We start from the raw sequence: 19,641 nt of genomic DNA on the forward strand, positions 1-19,641 counted from the left end.
TAACATCAGCTTTAAAAGCTAGCACATGTCTCGCTCCCCGTGTCCTGCTTTCACCCACACCCGCTACCATTAAAAAAATAAAAAATAATAATAATGTACAGTGGATATGAAGGAAAACATCTGCACCCTCTCACGTGCACATTTACTCGTCTTTCAACATGGCTATTTGCGCACCAGTCTGTTCAGCTTGCCCTGGGAATTAAATCAGCAGCATTATCAAACACAGACAGAGTGGAGTTAAAGTAGGGATAGCGTTTCAGGGCCTCGGGTATTTTCTCCTCACTACTTACACAACTGTCATTACCACTGCTGCATGATGGGAGTATGTAGTGTGAGGGTTAAAAGAAAAGAGAGAGAGAAAGAGAGAGAGAAAAGTCAGCATGGGCAAAGAAAATGTAGCTGATTCTGCATGTATGTGTGTGTGTGTGTCTTTGGTGTCAAAGTGTGAATTACACTGTGGTGGTGGGCAGTAAATTAGAAGCATATCCTGCCTGTCAGGTGCCTGCAGGCAGAAAGATAAATTTCTAAGAGCTAACCGCTGTGACTACATTTTCAGCAGTGGCTCATTGAGAAATACCATCTTCCTGATGTCACTCAGCGATACGAGCTCAACCTGCCGCCAGAAGCCGTTCAGCACGTCAGCCATACACACACGCCGCACCTAGAGCTTGAACTGAAAACCTCCACAAAACTTTGTGACTCGATTACAATATTACATATTTTTGTTAAAAAAGGATTCCAGACCACCACACAATTATAGATAATATTGTACGATGATGTCTAGGACATTGTGTGCTTTGCGTAGGACACAACGTTTATTCACAGGGAGTTAGTATAACCAGTTAATTGTGGCATAATCTTTAGTGCATAATAAAAAAATTTAATAAAAAAAAAACAGCAGAAAGTTACAGTTACCTCTGGGATTATAAGCAGCATTTATGAAATTATAAATTGCATAAAAAGACGAAACAGTCAAAACGAAACAAAACATTATCTACTTAAACAAGAGAAAAAACAATGTGCCTTTGTTATAGAAAAGTAATCTGATTTAAAAAAAAAAAAAAAAAAAAAAGTTTTGAACGATAGTGTTCTCCCTCAAACATATTATATATTTAGATTCGCCAAATCTGACACCTTGTGAAACTTGTTCTCACCGTGCAACAACTCCAGAACTGCGTAGAGCACAAGTACGAGGGGAGGGCGTGCATATATATATATATATATATATATATATATATATATATATATACACACACACAAACACACACTATTTTGCCAAAAGTATTTGCCCGCCTGCAGCATCACATGCACATGAACTTGAGTAGCACCTGATTCCTAAGCCACAGGGTTAAATATGATGTTGGCCCATCAGTATAGACTTTGCTTTGTGCACTTGTGCGCTGTCATGTTGGAACTGGCGCAGGGTTGTTTTTTAGTTTATCCGGGGTTGGCCCCTTACCTCCAGTGAAAGGAACTTTTAATGCTTTAGCATACCAAGACATTTTAGACAATTCCATGCTTTGCAAAAACAGCTTGGCGATGGCCCCTTCCTGTTCCAACATGACTGCACACCAGTGCATAAAGCAGGGTCCATAAAGACACGGGTGAGCGAGTTTGGTGTGGAAGAACCTGACTGGCCTGCGCAGAATCCTGACCTCGGCCTGATAGTCCACCTTTGGGATGAACTGGAGTGAAAGCTACGTGGCAAAAATTCCCACAAACACACTCTTCTAAATCTTCTTCAGAGAAGAGTTGGAGCTGTTATAGCTGCAAAGTGGGCAGAGCCAACATCATTAACAATATGGTGTATATATTTATTCCATGGGAGTAAAAAAGAAAAAAAAAAAAACCTTGTTGTCTTGCACAAATCATGTAAATTGCTTAAAGAAATAAAAATATGAATCCTGTGTGGTTATTTGTCCAGTATTGCAACACATTTTGAAATTCCATCCTTTGTCCAAGTCCACAGGACAATGACCTCTGAGGCAGATTCTGTTAGTCCTGTGTTAATTCTCACAAGACTGAATACTGCAGTTAAGCAAAATTACCGTAAACTGCCATGTTAATGCTACACCTAATAATTACTGTAAAGTGCTTGTTATTTGATATTTTTGTTGATGATTTAGAGTTGAAAATGTTTTGAAGCTGAGGAGGTTTTAAAGATGGAAAAATGTGTCAGTAATTCTTGTGACACCAGTGATATCAGTGATAGTGAATTGCAGATGAGAATCACCAGGGATACGATACCATCATCATACCTGGGTGCTGATCCCATTTGTGTATTTATTATGATTTTATAAACATCCCGATTCAATAAAAAAAAAAATCTAAAGAATCACGATACATAAACAGTTTTTCACCATCTCTACTGTGAATATGACGATATCGGAGACAGATAATTTAACATGCAGTGAGGATGATGTCGATGGCGGCCAGGCTGAAGTCAGAGCCAGATAAAAAAAAAATTTTTAAAAGTCTCAGTCAAAGGCAGAATTTGAACACTTCCCGTTTACTGTAACAAAAGCTGGACTGCAGCTGTCTGATCAGAATCTGCCCAACAACCTACCCAGATATTTTTCAGCTGTTTGTCAGTGACGAGTGGTTTACTCAGAAACTGACCAAGACAAACGCATGCCGGTGAAAAGTTGCTGCACTTCGGCCTAATTCCGTCTGGAGGGAAAAAAAGGAAAGCCATAAAAACTTAAGGCCCTGATTTTGAACATAAAAGTCTGATATCAAACCTTACGTATGCCAGCGATAGGTTGACCACTCCACTTACGTTGAGAAACTTTCAGACAAGAAATGTTTCACAAGTTAAAAATTGGACACATGAACACACATGTTCCCGACACAGTGAAGGTTTCTCTCAGAACTACAACTATAGTTTTTCAGTTTCATCCTTTAAATACCACTAACTTAAGAAGCTCTTCCATGGAGAAACATGACATCTGAACTTCACTGAGCGTGATCAGGACTCTAATTGACGTTGTGCGTCAGGGCGAGATGGGTCTACAATCAAACGTTTTAGGTCGTGAACAGCATCGACAGCTTTCCGTCACATAAAAGGAGACCGCACGTAGGAAAAAGCACCTTAGAGCCACTAAACAAATCTCGAGATGGCTTAGCAATGCTTTGTGGTGGTTATGGGACTCTTTGAAGATCAACTGCGTTACCGGGAAAGTTTCTGCTTCAAACTTGGGAGTAGGCTCAGGTCGGTCACGGCGTGTCATAATGATCAGCTCTCAGGTCTTCTGGAATATGAATGAGATTCTGCATGGAGGAGCAGACCAGGATCCTGCGATACACGTGTCTCTCCAACATTGGAGACTCGGTTCAAGTAGAACGTTGCTGTAAAGGGTGTTCAGCTCAAAATATTACTTTTTATCTGTATTTTTTTTATTTGTTCAAGGTCCTAATAATTTTTAAATCCTGCTTTTGAAATTTAAAGACGGTCTGATGATCCAGCAAAACCAACACTTGGACACTACATGACAGCTGGCAAAGCAAAAGCCAAGACACTCATGAAGTCACTGAATTATTCTAACAAAACTGTGTCCTATTAAGTTCTCTTATTATTCAATAATCCAAACAGTACACTGGACCAACTCCACATATCTCATGTGGTGAATCCCTGCAGGAAAGAGACTCGTTGGTGCGTGCAAGCACCACGACACCGTGCCAACGCGCTGACGGAGCCAACGCGTCAGTGCTAAAGGGTGAGCCGTGCTTTCCAGCGTGCCCCTGTTCGACTTCCTCCGGAGGAATCCGTAGAGCACAAGAGAGAGACGATCTCCGAGAGCGAGGATGTGGAAGATGTACGAGCGAGTAAAGGAACTCGAGGCACAATTAGGGTGAACTACTTCTTCCCCGCACCGGGTGTCTAAGCCAAAATGCGGCGTATTCTTTTTTCCCGGGCTCAGGACACGCTCATGTGGAAAGGGCTTTTAAGGACAGACTCGCCTCGTTTGTTTTTTGATGATTTTAAAGCCCGGGTCACTTTGTGCCATCAGCCACTCTAGGAACACGGCTCGACTACGGCTCGTCTTTGCGGCTGAACGTCACGGAAGAACAAATCAGATCATCCAAAACCGCCGTCATAACTAGAGTGATTCTGAATTAAAACCGATGCTGCTTAATTAAAACCAGCTTCAAATTTCAGCAATTCTTTAGCAGAAACATGACCACCTGACATTTGCCTGATCGAGCAAAATACCACACCATTCCTGACTTGCTAGGTCCGACCGGGGCCAGACACACACACACACAGTTAGATAATGTCTGCAAACACAGTGCATCCCTCTGCTTTCAATTTCCCATGTGTCCTCAGCAGTGTTGGGTGTAACCAAGATTACTTGAGTTACTTTTTTGATGTAACGAGTGATTTAACGCGTTAGGTCCGCCATTTAAGTACTTAGTTATTTAGTTATACTTTTAAAAATGTAAACCGTTTTTTAGACAATTTATGTAATCTGTGAGCCAGACAGCAGTAATTCCGTTAGTGTGTGTGTGTGCGTATAAAAGTCACCCTATAAGCCCCGCCCACAGGCCTTGTAGTTTTGTTTTGTTTTTTATCAGAAAGTAATGCTGTAATGTTACATGAATACTTTATAATGACAGTAATTTTGTAATGTAATTAGTTACTTTAACGTCCCCCAACATTGGTCCCCAAATGTTTCATTAGGTTGGACGGGTTTTCCCCTTTACACGCAGGTGCAAAAAGACATTTGTTGCGGAATCGTAATTCCTTGTTGTAAATTACAGTCACATGTTTAGAACGTCAAGATTTTGGCATCCTAACTGAGCCAGGTTTAGCTTAGCTGCCTACCGCTCCACTACCGCACAACATGCATTCCACTAGTAGTACTGACAATAATAGACAGTAACAGCACTGGGATATTTAACTATATGCTTCATTTTGAATCCCAGGTGTTTATCTGTGTGTTAATCAGTCAGTGTCATGGATGAGTGTAGGTTTGTACGGCCGGCAGTACTGAGGAGAGAGCAGCTGCCTGCCAAAAACACTTTGGGCCAGAAAACACATTTGATAACTTTACGGCATCTCAAACACCACTTTATCTCCTGTAAATTCTGTAAAAGCTGTATTCTAAATCACTGTGCAAGCTCTAAACAAGGGCACTACTTATATAAAGTATACTATACTTATATACTTATAAATAAATAAATAAAACAAATCCTAATTTGTTAATAATAAATGCTGTTTGTGGAACTGTTGTACCAAAGCAATATCACACTCGATGTCGTGTAGATGTGCTGGATATAGCGCGGCTGTGACACCTACAACCGCATTGCAGCCGCGCTAAATCCAGCAGCAGAGCACTCGCTCCTGTGTGATATTGTTTATTTATACTTTATAAAAGCTTGGTTAGTCAGTATGTGCCTGAGAAAGCAGAAATGAGTAACAGATTAAAAAAAAAAAAAAAAAAAGTTGCCGTTCTCCATATTTCTACAGTTTGTTAAGATACTGTTTGAAAAGTTTGTTTAGGTTTGTTTGTCAGGGGTGTGTGGTGTAACTTAGATGCTAGCAGTTGTTTCAACCAGTCAAGCACTTCAGTGTGTCCTCACTGTCTTCCTGTCTCTAAAGAAGACTCAACAGCACAGAATCATCATATCACGGCAATCAAACCATTTTATCAAGCAAGCGTACTGAACTTTCGGGCTGATTTCTCTAGCTGCCTCCATTTCCATACCGTACCACACCCTCAAGCGAGCAGGAGGCATAAAGTGCCCTGTTTTGAGGAGCAACGGGATTACTGAGATCAGGCACTAATTTCTGCCTTTAAAAACCCTGACTAATGACACGAGGGTGGAGCGCATCGGGAGAAGCGAGGCTCGGCATGCCTGGTTCTGCTCTGGCTCGGTCACGCCGGGTCGCCTCGGGCTAGGCGCATATGGTCGAGCCCACAGCACCGGCTCCTCGTTGTCAAGAGGACATTTTAATGACAGGGAAGAGGCAAAGAAAACTCTCGCTCTCACACACTCGCACCACTTCCAACATCAAGCAGCGCGCACAATGTTCCATATGGGTCTTTCTGGAGAGCCGTTTTGCTGTTGGCTGCTCGCCTGAAACAATCATGCATGCACACACATGTACATGCGCGCACACACACACACGCGAACATACACGGGCACACACACGCGTAGACACACACACGCGCACACACACGGGCACGCACGCGCACACACGCACGCACGCACACACCTAAATGTGTTCACGCTCAGGCTGTTCTAGACGAAAAAGGAAACATTCCTTTCGGTGTCTGGCAGCCTTTTCACTAGTTTGCCTTGTGCTACAATAAAAAAAAAAAAAATAACACACACACACATAACACACTACTTTTTCTCCTACAGGATGTGAAGCTTTCTGTAGAGCTACACAGTGTATACAGTCTGACCCAATCTCCTGGACGCATTCGCACTTTCCCTTATATGAACTTATTTTTCTTTTTAGACCCAAGAAGGCTTCAAATCGAACAACAGCAGAAAATCACAAACCAGATCCAGCACCTCTCGACTTTTTCTTTGGGGTAATTTAAAGTCAATCCACTGCACCAAAGGCGAACGATATCTCCTTACATCAACAGTAATCTGTGCTGATACACAAAAGAATGCCCGACGTACCTGTATTAAGAGTTTACACTCAAGTGCCATGAAGTCAGAGACCCGTGGGTTTCAGCATTGGCTCTAATTTCTACTTTTAAATCATTTCCGGTCGACTTTTAGGACGTCCTGTACACATTAAGCTTTTCCTGGGTTCAGTGGAGCTGACCGACACGTGCAAAACACTGTGACTCAGGCAATAGTTTGAAGAAAAAAGAAAAAGAAGAAAAAACACCAATGTTTACAACATCACATTATTTAAGCATAATTACTGATTTTTTTCTCTAGTTAACATTCGAGAAACAAAAAAATACAAAAGGATTAACAGAAGAAAAAAAAAAAAAACATACTCTCTTACACACACTCACTCTCTCTCTCACACACACATACACACATACACACTCTCTCACACACACATACACACTCTCGCACGCGCACTCTCGCACTCTTAGTTGATTTTGGTTATTACTATCAATTGTGTGAAAACGTGACCCACAGATCAGTGGTGACTTGTGTCCCAGTTCTGGGTTGCCAGATTGGATGCTGTGTTTCCAAGAAGCCCTGACACGTGATGCCGTATCAGCGTTTTATATTATTTTTCCATGGTTATTAAAAGCAGGCCGATCGTGCGGCACAATCTCAGTCTCGGGCGTTCCTGCCGAATATCTGGAATCAATGCAAGACAGCAAAAGAAGCAGCGCTTTGGCCGCCATGTCTAATCCGCAGGCTGATTTGTTATTCTGAAGTGTAATGTTTTGTATTAAATCACAAAAAAAGGAGAACTGGGCCACTTTCTAGTCATCGCTTTCAGCAGTTCATTTCCTTCCCAAAAAACCTTTTTCGGCGGCCAAAATTTCCGAGTTATCGTACAGTTTTATTAGTCACATTTTATTGTGGTTTCTTTTATTATTTGGCTTTTTATGGTGTACTGCTTTCATGTTTATTCCTCTCCCACTTATTTGGCCTTATCGTATAACAGCTGAGACAGCGCTTTTCACTTAGCATGTTCGTTCTGAATCTTGACACACTGCAGTATTCAGTGTGGAGGAGAATTATACACTCGTGTGGACGGCAAAAAGTTGAGTTATGCAAACTAGAGATAAAAAAAAAGGGTGCGGCGAGGTCCGTGACCGGGTGCACCTGCTCAGATTTGCTACAGCATCAAATCACGACTAATAACAACACTTCTTCCTCTCCCTTACACACACGCTTAAATTACTATTCCACAGCCTCTATGTAGAATACCATGAAATTTAAATCCCATAAATCAGTTTCTTAGTGGCGAAGAAGAAGAATTTTAAAATAAGTCTCCCCTGACCTTTAGGCCAGTAGAGACGAAGCGGAGGGGAGGGTAGAAGTGAGAGACAGGAGGTGTTAGTGATACACTGTCTGTGTCGCATCCTCATTCGCCATCTGCTTTACTACATGCTGCGGTAAACGAGGCGACAACAAAAACATGCGCGCTCTCTCTCTGCAGTTCCTTCATCGTCTTTATCTGTGCCTCGCTCTCGGTTCAGAGTTCTAAGATGACGAGGGACGCCGCGAGGGGAGAGTCCCAGCTCTCTTTGATGCTTCTTACAGAAACTCCCTTTCCTACTTCATGGCTAGCTCAGCCTACTGCCTGAACACATGACGCAACATAACCCAGATCTCTTCCCCAATATCAGACCCAAACCACGCTCATTTCTTCGTTTTAATTCACAGCTCTACTGGGAAGGGGGAAAAAAAAATACTTATAATACAAGTGAAAATCAGAAGTGTTGTCAGGAAACAATAAGATTATAGACACATTAGGTGAATTTAGACTGAGACGAATATCCTGAAATAATCGGAATAAAACCATTGCGTAAACACCTCAATCTGACCAGATCCGGCCTGATCGGAAATAAATTAGCGTGAATCTTTTATAATCAGTTTTATAGCTAAAAAAAAAAAAGTAAACAGTCGCTCTTTCTGCACGTGTTCACACCACCTAATGTAACATAACGTGTGGGAAATTTTGCTTGCAGTCGTGATCTGTAAATTCCATACCAACAAAACTCTCCCGTCTGTCTTTACACCTTTCTTTACTCTTATCCGCTGAGTCTCTGACTCAGGACATTATTTGTCATTTCATACACAGTAAAGCAACGAACCACTCACAGACAAGACTGACTTTTGTACAGCAGAAGGCGGGATTTATCAGAAAAGACAGAAAGTCTGGCGTGACCTCATAGGTGCTAAAGAAAATATGTTTGTCTTCTGTTATATTTCAGGAGACGAAATGCTTTACTGTAAGATGAACCACTTTGCCTTGCACTTTTAATGACATATAGAACTGAACCAACCAAGATATTAAATCTTTAATCTGAAGCTTTTGCATGGCGCAACAGAAACGCATCTTATTGCATCACGTTATCAGAAATCGCACGTGTTAAAAGCCTTCGATCTGCCTTCTCAAAACCGACTCATTACACACACTAACGCCAGTCTTTTTGAGCATTTAACTCGATGAATCATCAGAGTTTCTACTACTATCGAAGACCATCACGTGTTTTCCTCTGAACCACATGACGCCAGCCGACCGCATCTTTTCGAACTGCTCATTCAAGCACCGTTGGTGGCGGCATAACACACTCGGAGGACAGCACTATCCGCAGCCTTCCGCTTGTGTGACCTCACAGACGCCTCCGATTGGCTGTAGAGCCGTGATTAGTGTGGGAGGACTGAGTACCTCTCATCCCTCCCCTCTGAGAGAGCTCGGCCAATCAGCTCTCCCTAGACCTCCGGCTGTGAGGGGTTACAGCATCATTTGAACTCACGATCTCCAGATGACAGGGCGAGCACTTTACCACTACACCACTCGGAGGCCTCACTCATTTTGTTAATAGTGATGATATCGTAACGGGTGGTGACCAGCGATTCCCAGCCCCTATTATGCATGATTGATTTGTACAACGCCCAGGAACAATTGATTAGGTTCCTGACTGTAAAAGGGTTTTCGGGCCTCTTCAACAGACTCAGGTTTAAAAAAAAACTTTTTTTTAAGACGTCACCTGATTTTAAAGTTGTGGTGACCTTTTAAGAAACTGGAACAATAAACTAAAAAAAATGTTTAAAAACTGATAAGAAAAAAAAGAGATCGTCGTGAAGGTTTGTAAACAGGGAGAGAGAGAGAGAGAGAGAGAGATGTCCTTTTTTATTATGACCATGAACCGTGAAAGCCAGAAAGAAAGCAGGTCACCCAGACCTCGGTGTATAAAGCCTCTGAGGAGATGATCAACCATGTTAAACTCTTCCTGACACCGCGCTGCTACTTGAATATTTATTTCTCTAATACCTGCGGGAGAGCAATGCGAGGTCTGGATGGAGATTTGTTCGCGAGAACGAAATACAGTATTCACAAAAACATTCCAAACTTCACATCAAGTTCAATAAGTTACGTATTTATGGTGAATATGAACGCACTTCAGTGACGGTTCATCGGCCGCACGGATCGAAACGAAAGCTGGAACATGTGGCGGTTGTTATGTCCGCTAGTGTAACTAGCGTCCTACGCGATGTGCCACTAGAGCTTAGCTTCTCCCTGCGCCCGTCTGTCACGGCGCTTAAGTAAATGTCACTGTTTCCAGTTACTAGGCAAACTCGTATAAACAGATCTGCAGAAGAAAACCCCGTTGCGTCCTCCAGCGCCAGGGAGCGTCCGCCGTCGCTCAGTCACGCCGCGGCGCCGAGGCCTTCGTCTCCAGCCAACACAAACAACTCATCAGTGAGAGATGTTTGCTGTCCCACACAATCACACAATGAGCATGTCTCCGCTCTGCACTCTGTCTCAGTCATAGCGCGCTCCGCTTGGGAGGCCCTCGCGTACGCCCGCGCTCGTCTAATGAGCGAACTGTCAGTAATCCAAAACACCAATTTCTGATCTGATGAGAAGGGATTTGATTACGATGTTTATATAAAACAGTGTAAAAAGCCTAATGTTCCTAATGTCTAAAAATCATTGACAGATGAAAGTAAGGCAGAAAATTTTTTTTAAAAAGTAAATCAGATTGAGGGAAATCACTTCATGTTTTTTGAATGAAACATCCTGGATGGTTAAAAGCCTAGAACTGCTGACGACGAAGAAAGTAAAGTTGTTCCCTTCGCCGGGCTGTAAACCTAACCAACAGGCTGAAGAGAGCATCAGGAAACTCAAAAAGTAAAAAGGCACTGTAAACAGCGCTCTTCTCCAAAGTGTGTGTGTGTGTGTGTATTTTTTTTTCTTCTTCTTATCCGCAATCGGAGCCAAAGCAAACACATTGGAGGAACTGGGATTTCTGTCCAGTCGCCCCGGTGTTTCATAAAACTGCACTTTCCTGGTCTTGAGTCTGCTTTTGGCTGCCTTCGATAAATACATTTTGATCCTCTACGATAAAGCTAACGCTATTCCAAACATACCAAGCTCGCCCAAGTAAACACAGCGCCTCGTCTTGCTTGGCGTGGCGAACCGAGGCCTCGGATTTGGCACGGACATTGGCTACTTCACGCAGACGTCAGTCGAACATCAATACGCCGAGAAGCGAATCAATCAGACACCGGCAGCAGTAGCTGGACACGTTTCTCACAGTTGAATTGGACGCGCAAACGTCCATCATCACAGCTGTGAGCGCTAGAGGTCCTGCGTGAATACACAAGAGGAGAGAAGAAGAAAAAAAGCATGACGGTCGTACAGCAAGAGGCCAAGCTATACGACCGCAAGGCATGCTCCTTACATCCTGTATTTCAAATCGTCCCTGACCTGATGACTGAAGACTTTCCTTTTCAAATTCTCATATTAAGACTAACTAAGAAGTTTTCAAAGCCTCTTATGAACTCTGCCTGTACACGCAGCGTGGCTTCCGTTGAACTGAAACGAGACGTAGCTGATGCAACTAACAGCTTTATTACACGGTTTCCTTTCCCCCCCCTCTAACATCAACAACTTTGTCACTGCTGACAAACAAAGTGGCCAAACAAAGTGACATGTCAAACAAAGTGAAAAACAAATTTGTCTCTGATCCTCTAACCTTACATCACTTACCTATTCTCAGGTAACAAGGTAGATGGGGGAGGGTAAAGGTCACACTTAGGCCTGCCTTCACTCTGTCACTCACATACAAACTGTTTAACTGTTACAAAGACAGCAAAAAAAAAATTGAATTACTTAATTACCTTCTTTTCTGCATCTCTCTCTCTCTCTCTCTCTGTCTGTCTGTCTGTCTATCCGTCTGTCTCACCCCGTGTCCTTTTCTGTCTCTCTTTTTGCCAGTTTCAGTTTCTTTCTGGGTCTCTCTGAGTCAAACTTTCACCCTTAAAAAGGAAAGATAGAGGTCCCTTGGGAGCAATTCTCTTTTAAACACACCTCACCTTATCTACACAACGCATGCACATAAACACGCTACAGAAGGGATAAACTTGCAGCGAACAGCACACCCTGGAAACAAAAATAACTACAAAGACGAGCATGTTAAATCAAATCAAATCGTTAAGTCAAATCCCATTCCCTCGGGCCACGTCGTGCTGGAACAGGTAATTAACACTTTCAGGATTGTGCATGATGCGGAGATTACTCTCCAAAACGGATCAACTTTCACTATTGTGTAAATATCGAATTACACAATAGGTGTCTAGGGCTATGACAAAAGATCACCAAGAACTCTTTCCACAGAACAGGAACACTTGCACTAATGCTTAACACAGCTCAAAGAATAAACCCACGTTGGATATCATTATAACAAACATGTGTGTTATAAAACAGCTGAACAAAACCACAAACCAGCACGGCGATGTAGACAGAAACTGTTCATACAATATTACACAAAACCATCCCCACAACATTGCCCCCCCACCCCTTCCTCAAACTAACCCCTCCCCCTCCTAAAACAAAACAACAACAACAAAAGAGTCACTATTGTGGCACACTTCGTCTCCCCTGAGCTTTCGCAACCAGGGGAACAGGTGGAAGAACCGACCCCTCGGTTATATTAACACAAACACAAAAAAACCCCAACACAAAAAAAGAGTGGAAAAAAAAAATCGCCTCAATGGGCAGCCGAACACCCACATCTCCAACCGTTTACACATCAATATCCTGTCTCATGCTAATAAACCTCCTTATGGGCCTTTAATTACACTTATGTCTTCACCCCACCGGCTTTCAAAAAGGAAAAAAAAATCCTTATATGACCCTTCGCCTTTTACTCGTGTTCAGAGACAGGCCTCGGTGGATAAAATCAGACAGACAGGTGGCCGTTTAGCCAGTTGCTGGCTTCTCTGAGCAAACAGAGGCAGTTCAGGTCTGCTGTGCTGGAAAGCCCCCGTAGTGCTGGCCCCCTCTATACTGCTTTACACAGAGAGAGAGAGAGAGAGAGAGAGAGAGAGAGAGTCGGTCACCTACTGAGCTGCCTAAAGGATTATAAAGGGAAGCAAAGAGCTTATTTAAACGAATGCTGTGCAGAAAATAAAGAGAGACTTTACGTCTGATGCATTAAATGTGACGTGATCTCGGCTTCTTCCATCCCCAAATAACTTACAGTCTTATGGGATGCACTAAAATACCAAATAGTGCTATAACGTATCTGTACTTAAAAAAATGCATAAGATGATGATTATAGATGTAAAGTACAGTATGTGCTTTAATTCATCTTCTTTATACATATGATATAAAATAATATGAAATATGACTCATCTGTCTATATATCGGTAGTAAACAAGGGATAACACTTTATATGCTGTATAACGTTGGCTGGCTCAAAAAAAGTGAGAGCAGATGATCTACAGCTAGAAAGATAAAAAAAATTACATTAACATTTCATCAAGCATCACATCAAATATAAAATTTTTTTATTATTATTATTACAAAATCTGAATCAAATTAAGCAGGGTGATATTATTTTTAACCTCAAACTAAGTGATAAATTTGACTATTTCAGATGAACAGATTTTATCGTAGGTCGTATCTGCAGCTCCAGATGTTTCAAACGTTATTCAGGAACCAAACCTGCGCGCATGTTATTTAATAACGTGAGCATTATAGATGTATAAAGTGTTCACTGCAGAAGTTATACTGGGGTGAAAAGGCAGACGAAGTGTGGAGAATGTTTCTGTAAACACAAAACGGAATTCATTCTGGTTTCTTAATGTGACTTTAATGTAATAAGGGAAGAAATGTGCAAATTGTGTCCTAGGACTATAAATGGAAAGAGGTTATGATATGAGGATGATGATGAAGTGTGTGTGTGTATGTGTGGTGAGAGTTGGGAGAAGAAACTGATGCATCTCATCTCCAAACCTCGTACACAACACACTGTGCGACTTTAACGGTGTTGGATATAATAATTGGCTGTTATTACACAGACATTGAAGGCTTTAGGTTCGGGGTTTGTTGCTGTTTAATGTCCTCAGCTGCACTCGACCTCGAGTCTCTCACACACACACACACACACACACACTGAGAGGAGCAGCAGCAGCGGGCTGTTTGGTAAACAACGCTCAAGCCGAGAGAGAGTGCGCGCACACACACACACACACACACACACCAGGTTTCCCTCACACACGCATATCTATTGAAGAAGTAACTTCCACCATCACATACAAAGCTAAAAAAATATAAAAAATACCGCCAGTCCGAGGCGAGGGCGCAACCGGAGCCGAGACAAACAAAGCCCCCGAGCTGCACACACACACACACACAGACAGAGGATGGTGAAATCCTTTTTACCTAAAAAAAAATACAAAGCTCCTCACACTCATTCACTATATTTCTGTTCCACACAATTATGTTTTCCACTATAAACCATCTTTCTTTTTTTTAACGGCTAACTGTTAGCTGGTTACAGCGCTGGTCCAATACAAATATACAGCCCATAATAATAGAGCACAGGGTAGCAACAGTCACTACAGACACGGGACAGAGGAGAAAAAACACGCACACCACACAGGGAGACAAGCACGCGCTTTATAAAGCCAACGGTTTTAAAGTATGAAACGGAATAACCGTGCGAAACACGACTCAGCTCAGGTGTGCCGTGTGGTTCGGTCTCAAATGAAGCTACTTAATGAGACAGTTTGGCTCCGGTCTGAGCACCAGGCTGCACTGAATCTCGGACTTACCCTGTCACAACAGGCGCCATCTTCCACAAACTCTCACCAAAACTCCAACACTCGCGAGATCCGCTCTCCCACACCGACCAGCCGCCGAGACAAACACAAGCGGACTGGAGATGAAGGGACGAGGGAGACAGAGAGAAAGGGGCGGGCGGCGAGGTGGGACGGAGGAAGGAGAAGGAGGTGGAGGAGAGGAGAGGGGGAGGAACAGAAAGAGAGAGAGAGAAAAGGGCAGACGCAACACAACAACAGGCGTGGGAAACTTCTCACTTCTCGCGAGAGTTAGAAAACTCTCACAATAGAGCAGCGTGGACCCGAGCTCGAGTTATCGCGAGAGCCGCCACACCGCGCGCCTTGTCTGGGTGGTTTGGGTTACACCAGGCTGTGGAAGTGAAGCTAGCACAATGAGGCACCACAATCACTTCAGTGTGATCACTCGTGAGAAGTTATAATAATAATAATGATAAAAAGACAGTTTTATAATCATGATCAACTCATTCACACAGTGTCATTAACTACAACATTTTAATACAAGTTGCTTACATACACTATTTGGACAAACCTGTTACTTCTTGAATTCAGGTGTTGAAATCAGGCCCCTTATCCCCAGTGAAAGGCAATCCTAATGATTCAGCATACTACGACATCTTGGACAATGCTAAGTTTCCAACTTTGTGGTAACAGTTTGGGGAAGGCCCTTTTCTATTCCAACATGACTGTGTCCCACTGCACAAAGCTACTAATAGACTATAACGTGACTATAACATGACTATAACATGACTATAAAGACATGGTTTGATGAGTTCAGCATGGAAGAACTTGACTGGCCCACATAAAAGCCTTGACCTTAACCCCATCAAGCACCTTTGGGATGAACTGGAATAGAGATGGCGAGCCAGGCTTTCTTGTCCAAAATCAGTGCCTGAGCTCAAAAATGCTCTACAGAATGACTAGGTACGAATTCCCACAGGAACACTCCTTCAGCAAAAAGGGGGACCAACTCCATATTGAAGTATATGTATTAGGATACAATGTCATTGCAGGTTTGTTAGTGTAAATCAATATTGTGTTGAATACCATGGAAACAATTCTATATATTTTTACTCTATTAAAATTGTCTGTAAAGGCTTCTTCATTCTTTGCTTTGGATTTGTGAAAGGTCAATGTTTTATGGTTTAATTTCTTGTTTTCTATGGTTTCTATGGATTTCTGGTCTCAATGTGTCTTCACATTTGTGCAGATTAAGGAGCCACTTTTACACAGCCATTGCAAGGAGTTGTTTTGTGTGAGAGGCACACAGGCGAAACTGAGGGTCATTATTAAATCACTTTTAAGCCGTGAGCAGAGAGAGGTAGTGATGGGGCAAGAGACAAAATCTGTGTGTAAGGGAGAGCCCCGTCATTGCGGACCAGGGACCTGACGTTTTAAGATTTGTAATGTGTGCGGCCTGCCACCGATATGTTTAAACAACAGTAAACCGTTATCAGCTTGATACAGAGTAGATTAGACACACCCATAGCACTGAAATAGTGCTAAAGCTGTAGTGCATAAAAAAACATGAAGTTAAGAACGAGCCAAGATTGAAACTGATTAGCAATGCCAGTCATTTTTATAATTAAATTTAATGTATTTAAGGGATGCAACAGCACTGAGCTCATTCTAGCAGTAGAAGGTAGAGATACATTTTTTTAAACTATTTCTCCCTTATCCAACATGATTGGTTAAAAAATTGGTTTTGTTTATCATGGTTAAAGCATGACACAGGACACAGTCCCAGTGCATGAAAAACTGGACCAGTTAAAGGCACCAAGCATTTGGAGTAATTAAGCATTATATTAATGGAAAGTCTAAACAGAGCACTGCATTTGGTGAGTGATGTAAATGCTAGCAAAAGCACCTCAGCACACAGTGTGACTGAATTTGTGGGTTCTGTGGGAATTACCAGAAACGGGTGGAATGGGGGTCTTCTTATTGTCTTTCTAGCACAAGTTCTGTTTGAAAGTGTTTAAAATTTAGCATACTCACCCAGAAAATATAAAGGAAGCCAACACGGACATGAAAAAAGAACACGCAGACAGCACCTCTCGCTTAGGATTAAACCGGGGACCCTGTAGGGCTGTAAAAACATATAAATATATTAGATTTTTTAAATTGTCTATTATCCTTATCATGTGTAAGATTGTGAGGTGTATGGTACCTAAACCAGGGAAACAGGGCACGAAGCAGAGGACACCAAGGTTGGGGTACCATCCCATCACAAGGTACGATCTCGCATTTATTCGTACACATCAATCAGTTTACAACATATGTTTTGGACTATAGGAGAAAGCTCACAAAGCATGGGGTGAACATGCAAATTGCACATACACAAGCTGGAGGTGAGACCTGAACCCCAGCTCTGGAGATGCGAGACAAGTTTGCTAACAACTGAGCCACAGTCCCACCCTTGAATGACTTAATAATGAATTAATAATAAATTACTTGATATAATATGTGAAAAATCGCATAAACAAATGTTCATTTCTAAACTGTGTTTAGAAATGAGTAAACACAAATACATTATTAGAAGTATAATGTATAATAGTATAATAAGTATAATAAAAAAGTATAAGAAGTATGCGCGTTTTTTGCACTCAGATATAAAAATGACGAACTAAGCTACAGATTCGAAACGATCTATTAATTCAAAAAAACTCCCATGTAAAAAATGTCATAATCTTCTCCAAACATGCTTGATTGTGCAGCTGTCACTGCGACTAAGCTCTGCTGTGTTTGTTTGGTGCTATGATCCAGTTTTGGAAAATTTACTGGCAGCCTGACTGCTGATTTCAAAACGCCGTTCCTGATAGATATCCACAGGACTCCAATACAGATGGGACACGACCAGGCGCATCAGACATAAATCCTCACGTCTCTGATCTGGAGCTGCATTATTCATTTTTTATTACTTCTCTGAAAGTCTGGCACAGCTAGGAATGGAGGGAGAGGGGAGGAGAAGTTGACAGGGATATAGGTTGGAGTGATAGAGAGTGAAAGTGAGTGCTAGAGGAAAAGATAATGAATGATAGAGAAGTGAAGAGAAACTGGAACTGGATGGAGGTTCTGAGACCCCAAAGTCTGGAAGAAGAGAACCTCAACCCACTGAGACATTTTTTTCCACTCGTTTTCTCTCCGTTTTATTACAATCCGAGGAAGACCTCCAGTCTCTTGCAGTTTTATAGGAAACATAAAATTTTCACAGATGAAACCAGTAAAAGAGAATTGGAGTGCATTTACTATACAGCCACCCCCGAAAGGAATCTTAAATACTGCAGCATTTGCATATGTGCAGTTTAGACTTTAGTCTTTGAAAAACTTTTTGAAGTATTAAATATTACTTCATATATTTATTTACAAGACACAATTTAACATTACCTCTAAAGGACATCTAGATTTTAAGCCATATTGAAAAATGTGTATTTGCTGGTTTAGCCAGACACCCATCTGAAGAACAACAGTTACTGGTAATGCCATAATGAAAGTAATTTTGACGTATTTTACTTAAAGTGACCTCTTTTTTTTTTTTTTTTTTAAAGTCACTCTCTGAGTATATCATATTTGGCAAACATATATTTATCCTCTGTCTCTCTCCCTCTTTCCCATATACACTTGTCCATCGCTCTGGCATAAAACTGTTTTTCATGGAAGGGACCCATCTCAGGAGCTCCATAAACGCAACATGCACAGCCAATTCAAGCAATCACGCCTAACCCTTGAGTGTGCCGCCTGTAAATCCACTGCCGACTACTCCTTATGTGTCCCAGCCAAAGAAAAGACTGGGTTTGATTTTCAAAAGTTATGATACGGCAGTCCAACCAGATGTGATTTTTGTCTCTCTGACCCTCTTTAATATGGGCACTGCGCTATGAGTTATATCACTTATCGTATTCTAGCTGCCAATCATAACCTTTAATAACCATGTTCACTTCATTTATTGCATATTAAACAGAATGTAAACAGGCCCCTGGATAGTCAGGAGGAGTGAGGAAAAACAAGCACTTCCCAAGAGAATAATATAGTCATTTAGGAACTTTCTCTTTACTGCAGAGAGAAGGATGAGAGATATACTGTAGTATTATAGTGGGGGCTGTGCACTGGAAATGTTCCAAGTCATTTTTTTTTTTTAATCTGCAGACATTCTCTCTCTCAAGTGCAAAAAAAAAAAAAAAAAGATCATGGAAAATATGATTACATCCTGCTCAAAGTGTATGGTTTATGTCAGTGTTTCTCAAAGTGAAGCGAGGGACACCAAAGGCTTTAAAAACTTTAAAATTTTCTTTTTCCACAATGGTGTAAATCACATCCTGACATTGTCAACAGTATTACACATACGGAGGGCGTTCAAGTCAAACTAGGACTCGTGATTACACAGAATAACAGAACACTCTGTGTGCATGGAGTTTGCATGTTCTCCCCGTGCTTGTTGGGTTTCCTCCGGGTACTCCGGTTTCCTCCCACAGTCCAAAGATATGCAGATTAGGCTAATTGGCGTTCCCAAATTGCCCATGATGTGTGAATGAGTGTGTGCATAAGTAAGTGTGTGTGTGTGTGCCCTGCGATGGGTTGGCACACTGTCCTGGGTGTACCCCGCCTCATGCCCTAAGCCTCCTGGGATAGGCTTCAGGCCCCCCGCGACACTGGATACAGGATAAAGCAGTATAGAAGATAAGTGAGCGAATGAATGATAGTCCCCTGTTATACTAGTGCACTTTCACTAGTGCTTGCATACCACTAAGGTAAAAAGTTTTCTCAGTATGCCAGAGTCATGTCTAAAACTCTGGCCTCCCAGGAACTCCATTAATGCCCCAAATGTGGAAATATGTTGGAGTGAGCTCAGGACTGTATGGGGATGTTGCAATAACTCCCAGTAGAATTTCT

At 42.0% G+C, this 19,641-nt stretch overlaps 1 protein-coding gene across 1 annotated transcript in view; it reads right to left on the minus strand.

Moving 5' to 3' along the window:
• Window positions 1-14,928, minus strand: part of rbpjb (recombination signal binding protein for immunoglobulin kappa J region b) — a 56,640-nt gene extending 41,712 nt beyond the window's left edge. The window contains exon 1 of the mRNA XM_053495656.1: window positions 14,731-14,928. Coding sequence (XP_053351631.1) covers window positions 14,731-14,750 — 20 coding nt within the window. The 5' untranslated portion in view covers window positions 14,751-14,928. The remainder of the gene's footprint in view (window positions 1-14,730) is intronic.
• Between the last annotated feature and the right edge of the window lie 4,713 nt (window positions 14,929-19,641).

Source organism: Clarias gariepinus, chromosome 1 (assembly GCF_024256425.1).
Source record: "Clarias gariepinus isolate MV-2021 ecotype Netherlands chromosome 1, CGAR_prim_01v2, whole genome shotgun sequence".
NCBI lineage: Eukaryota > Metazoa > Chordata > Actinopteri > Siluriformes > Clariidae > Clarias > Clarias gariepinus.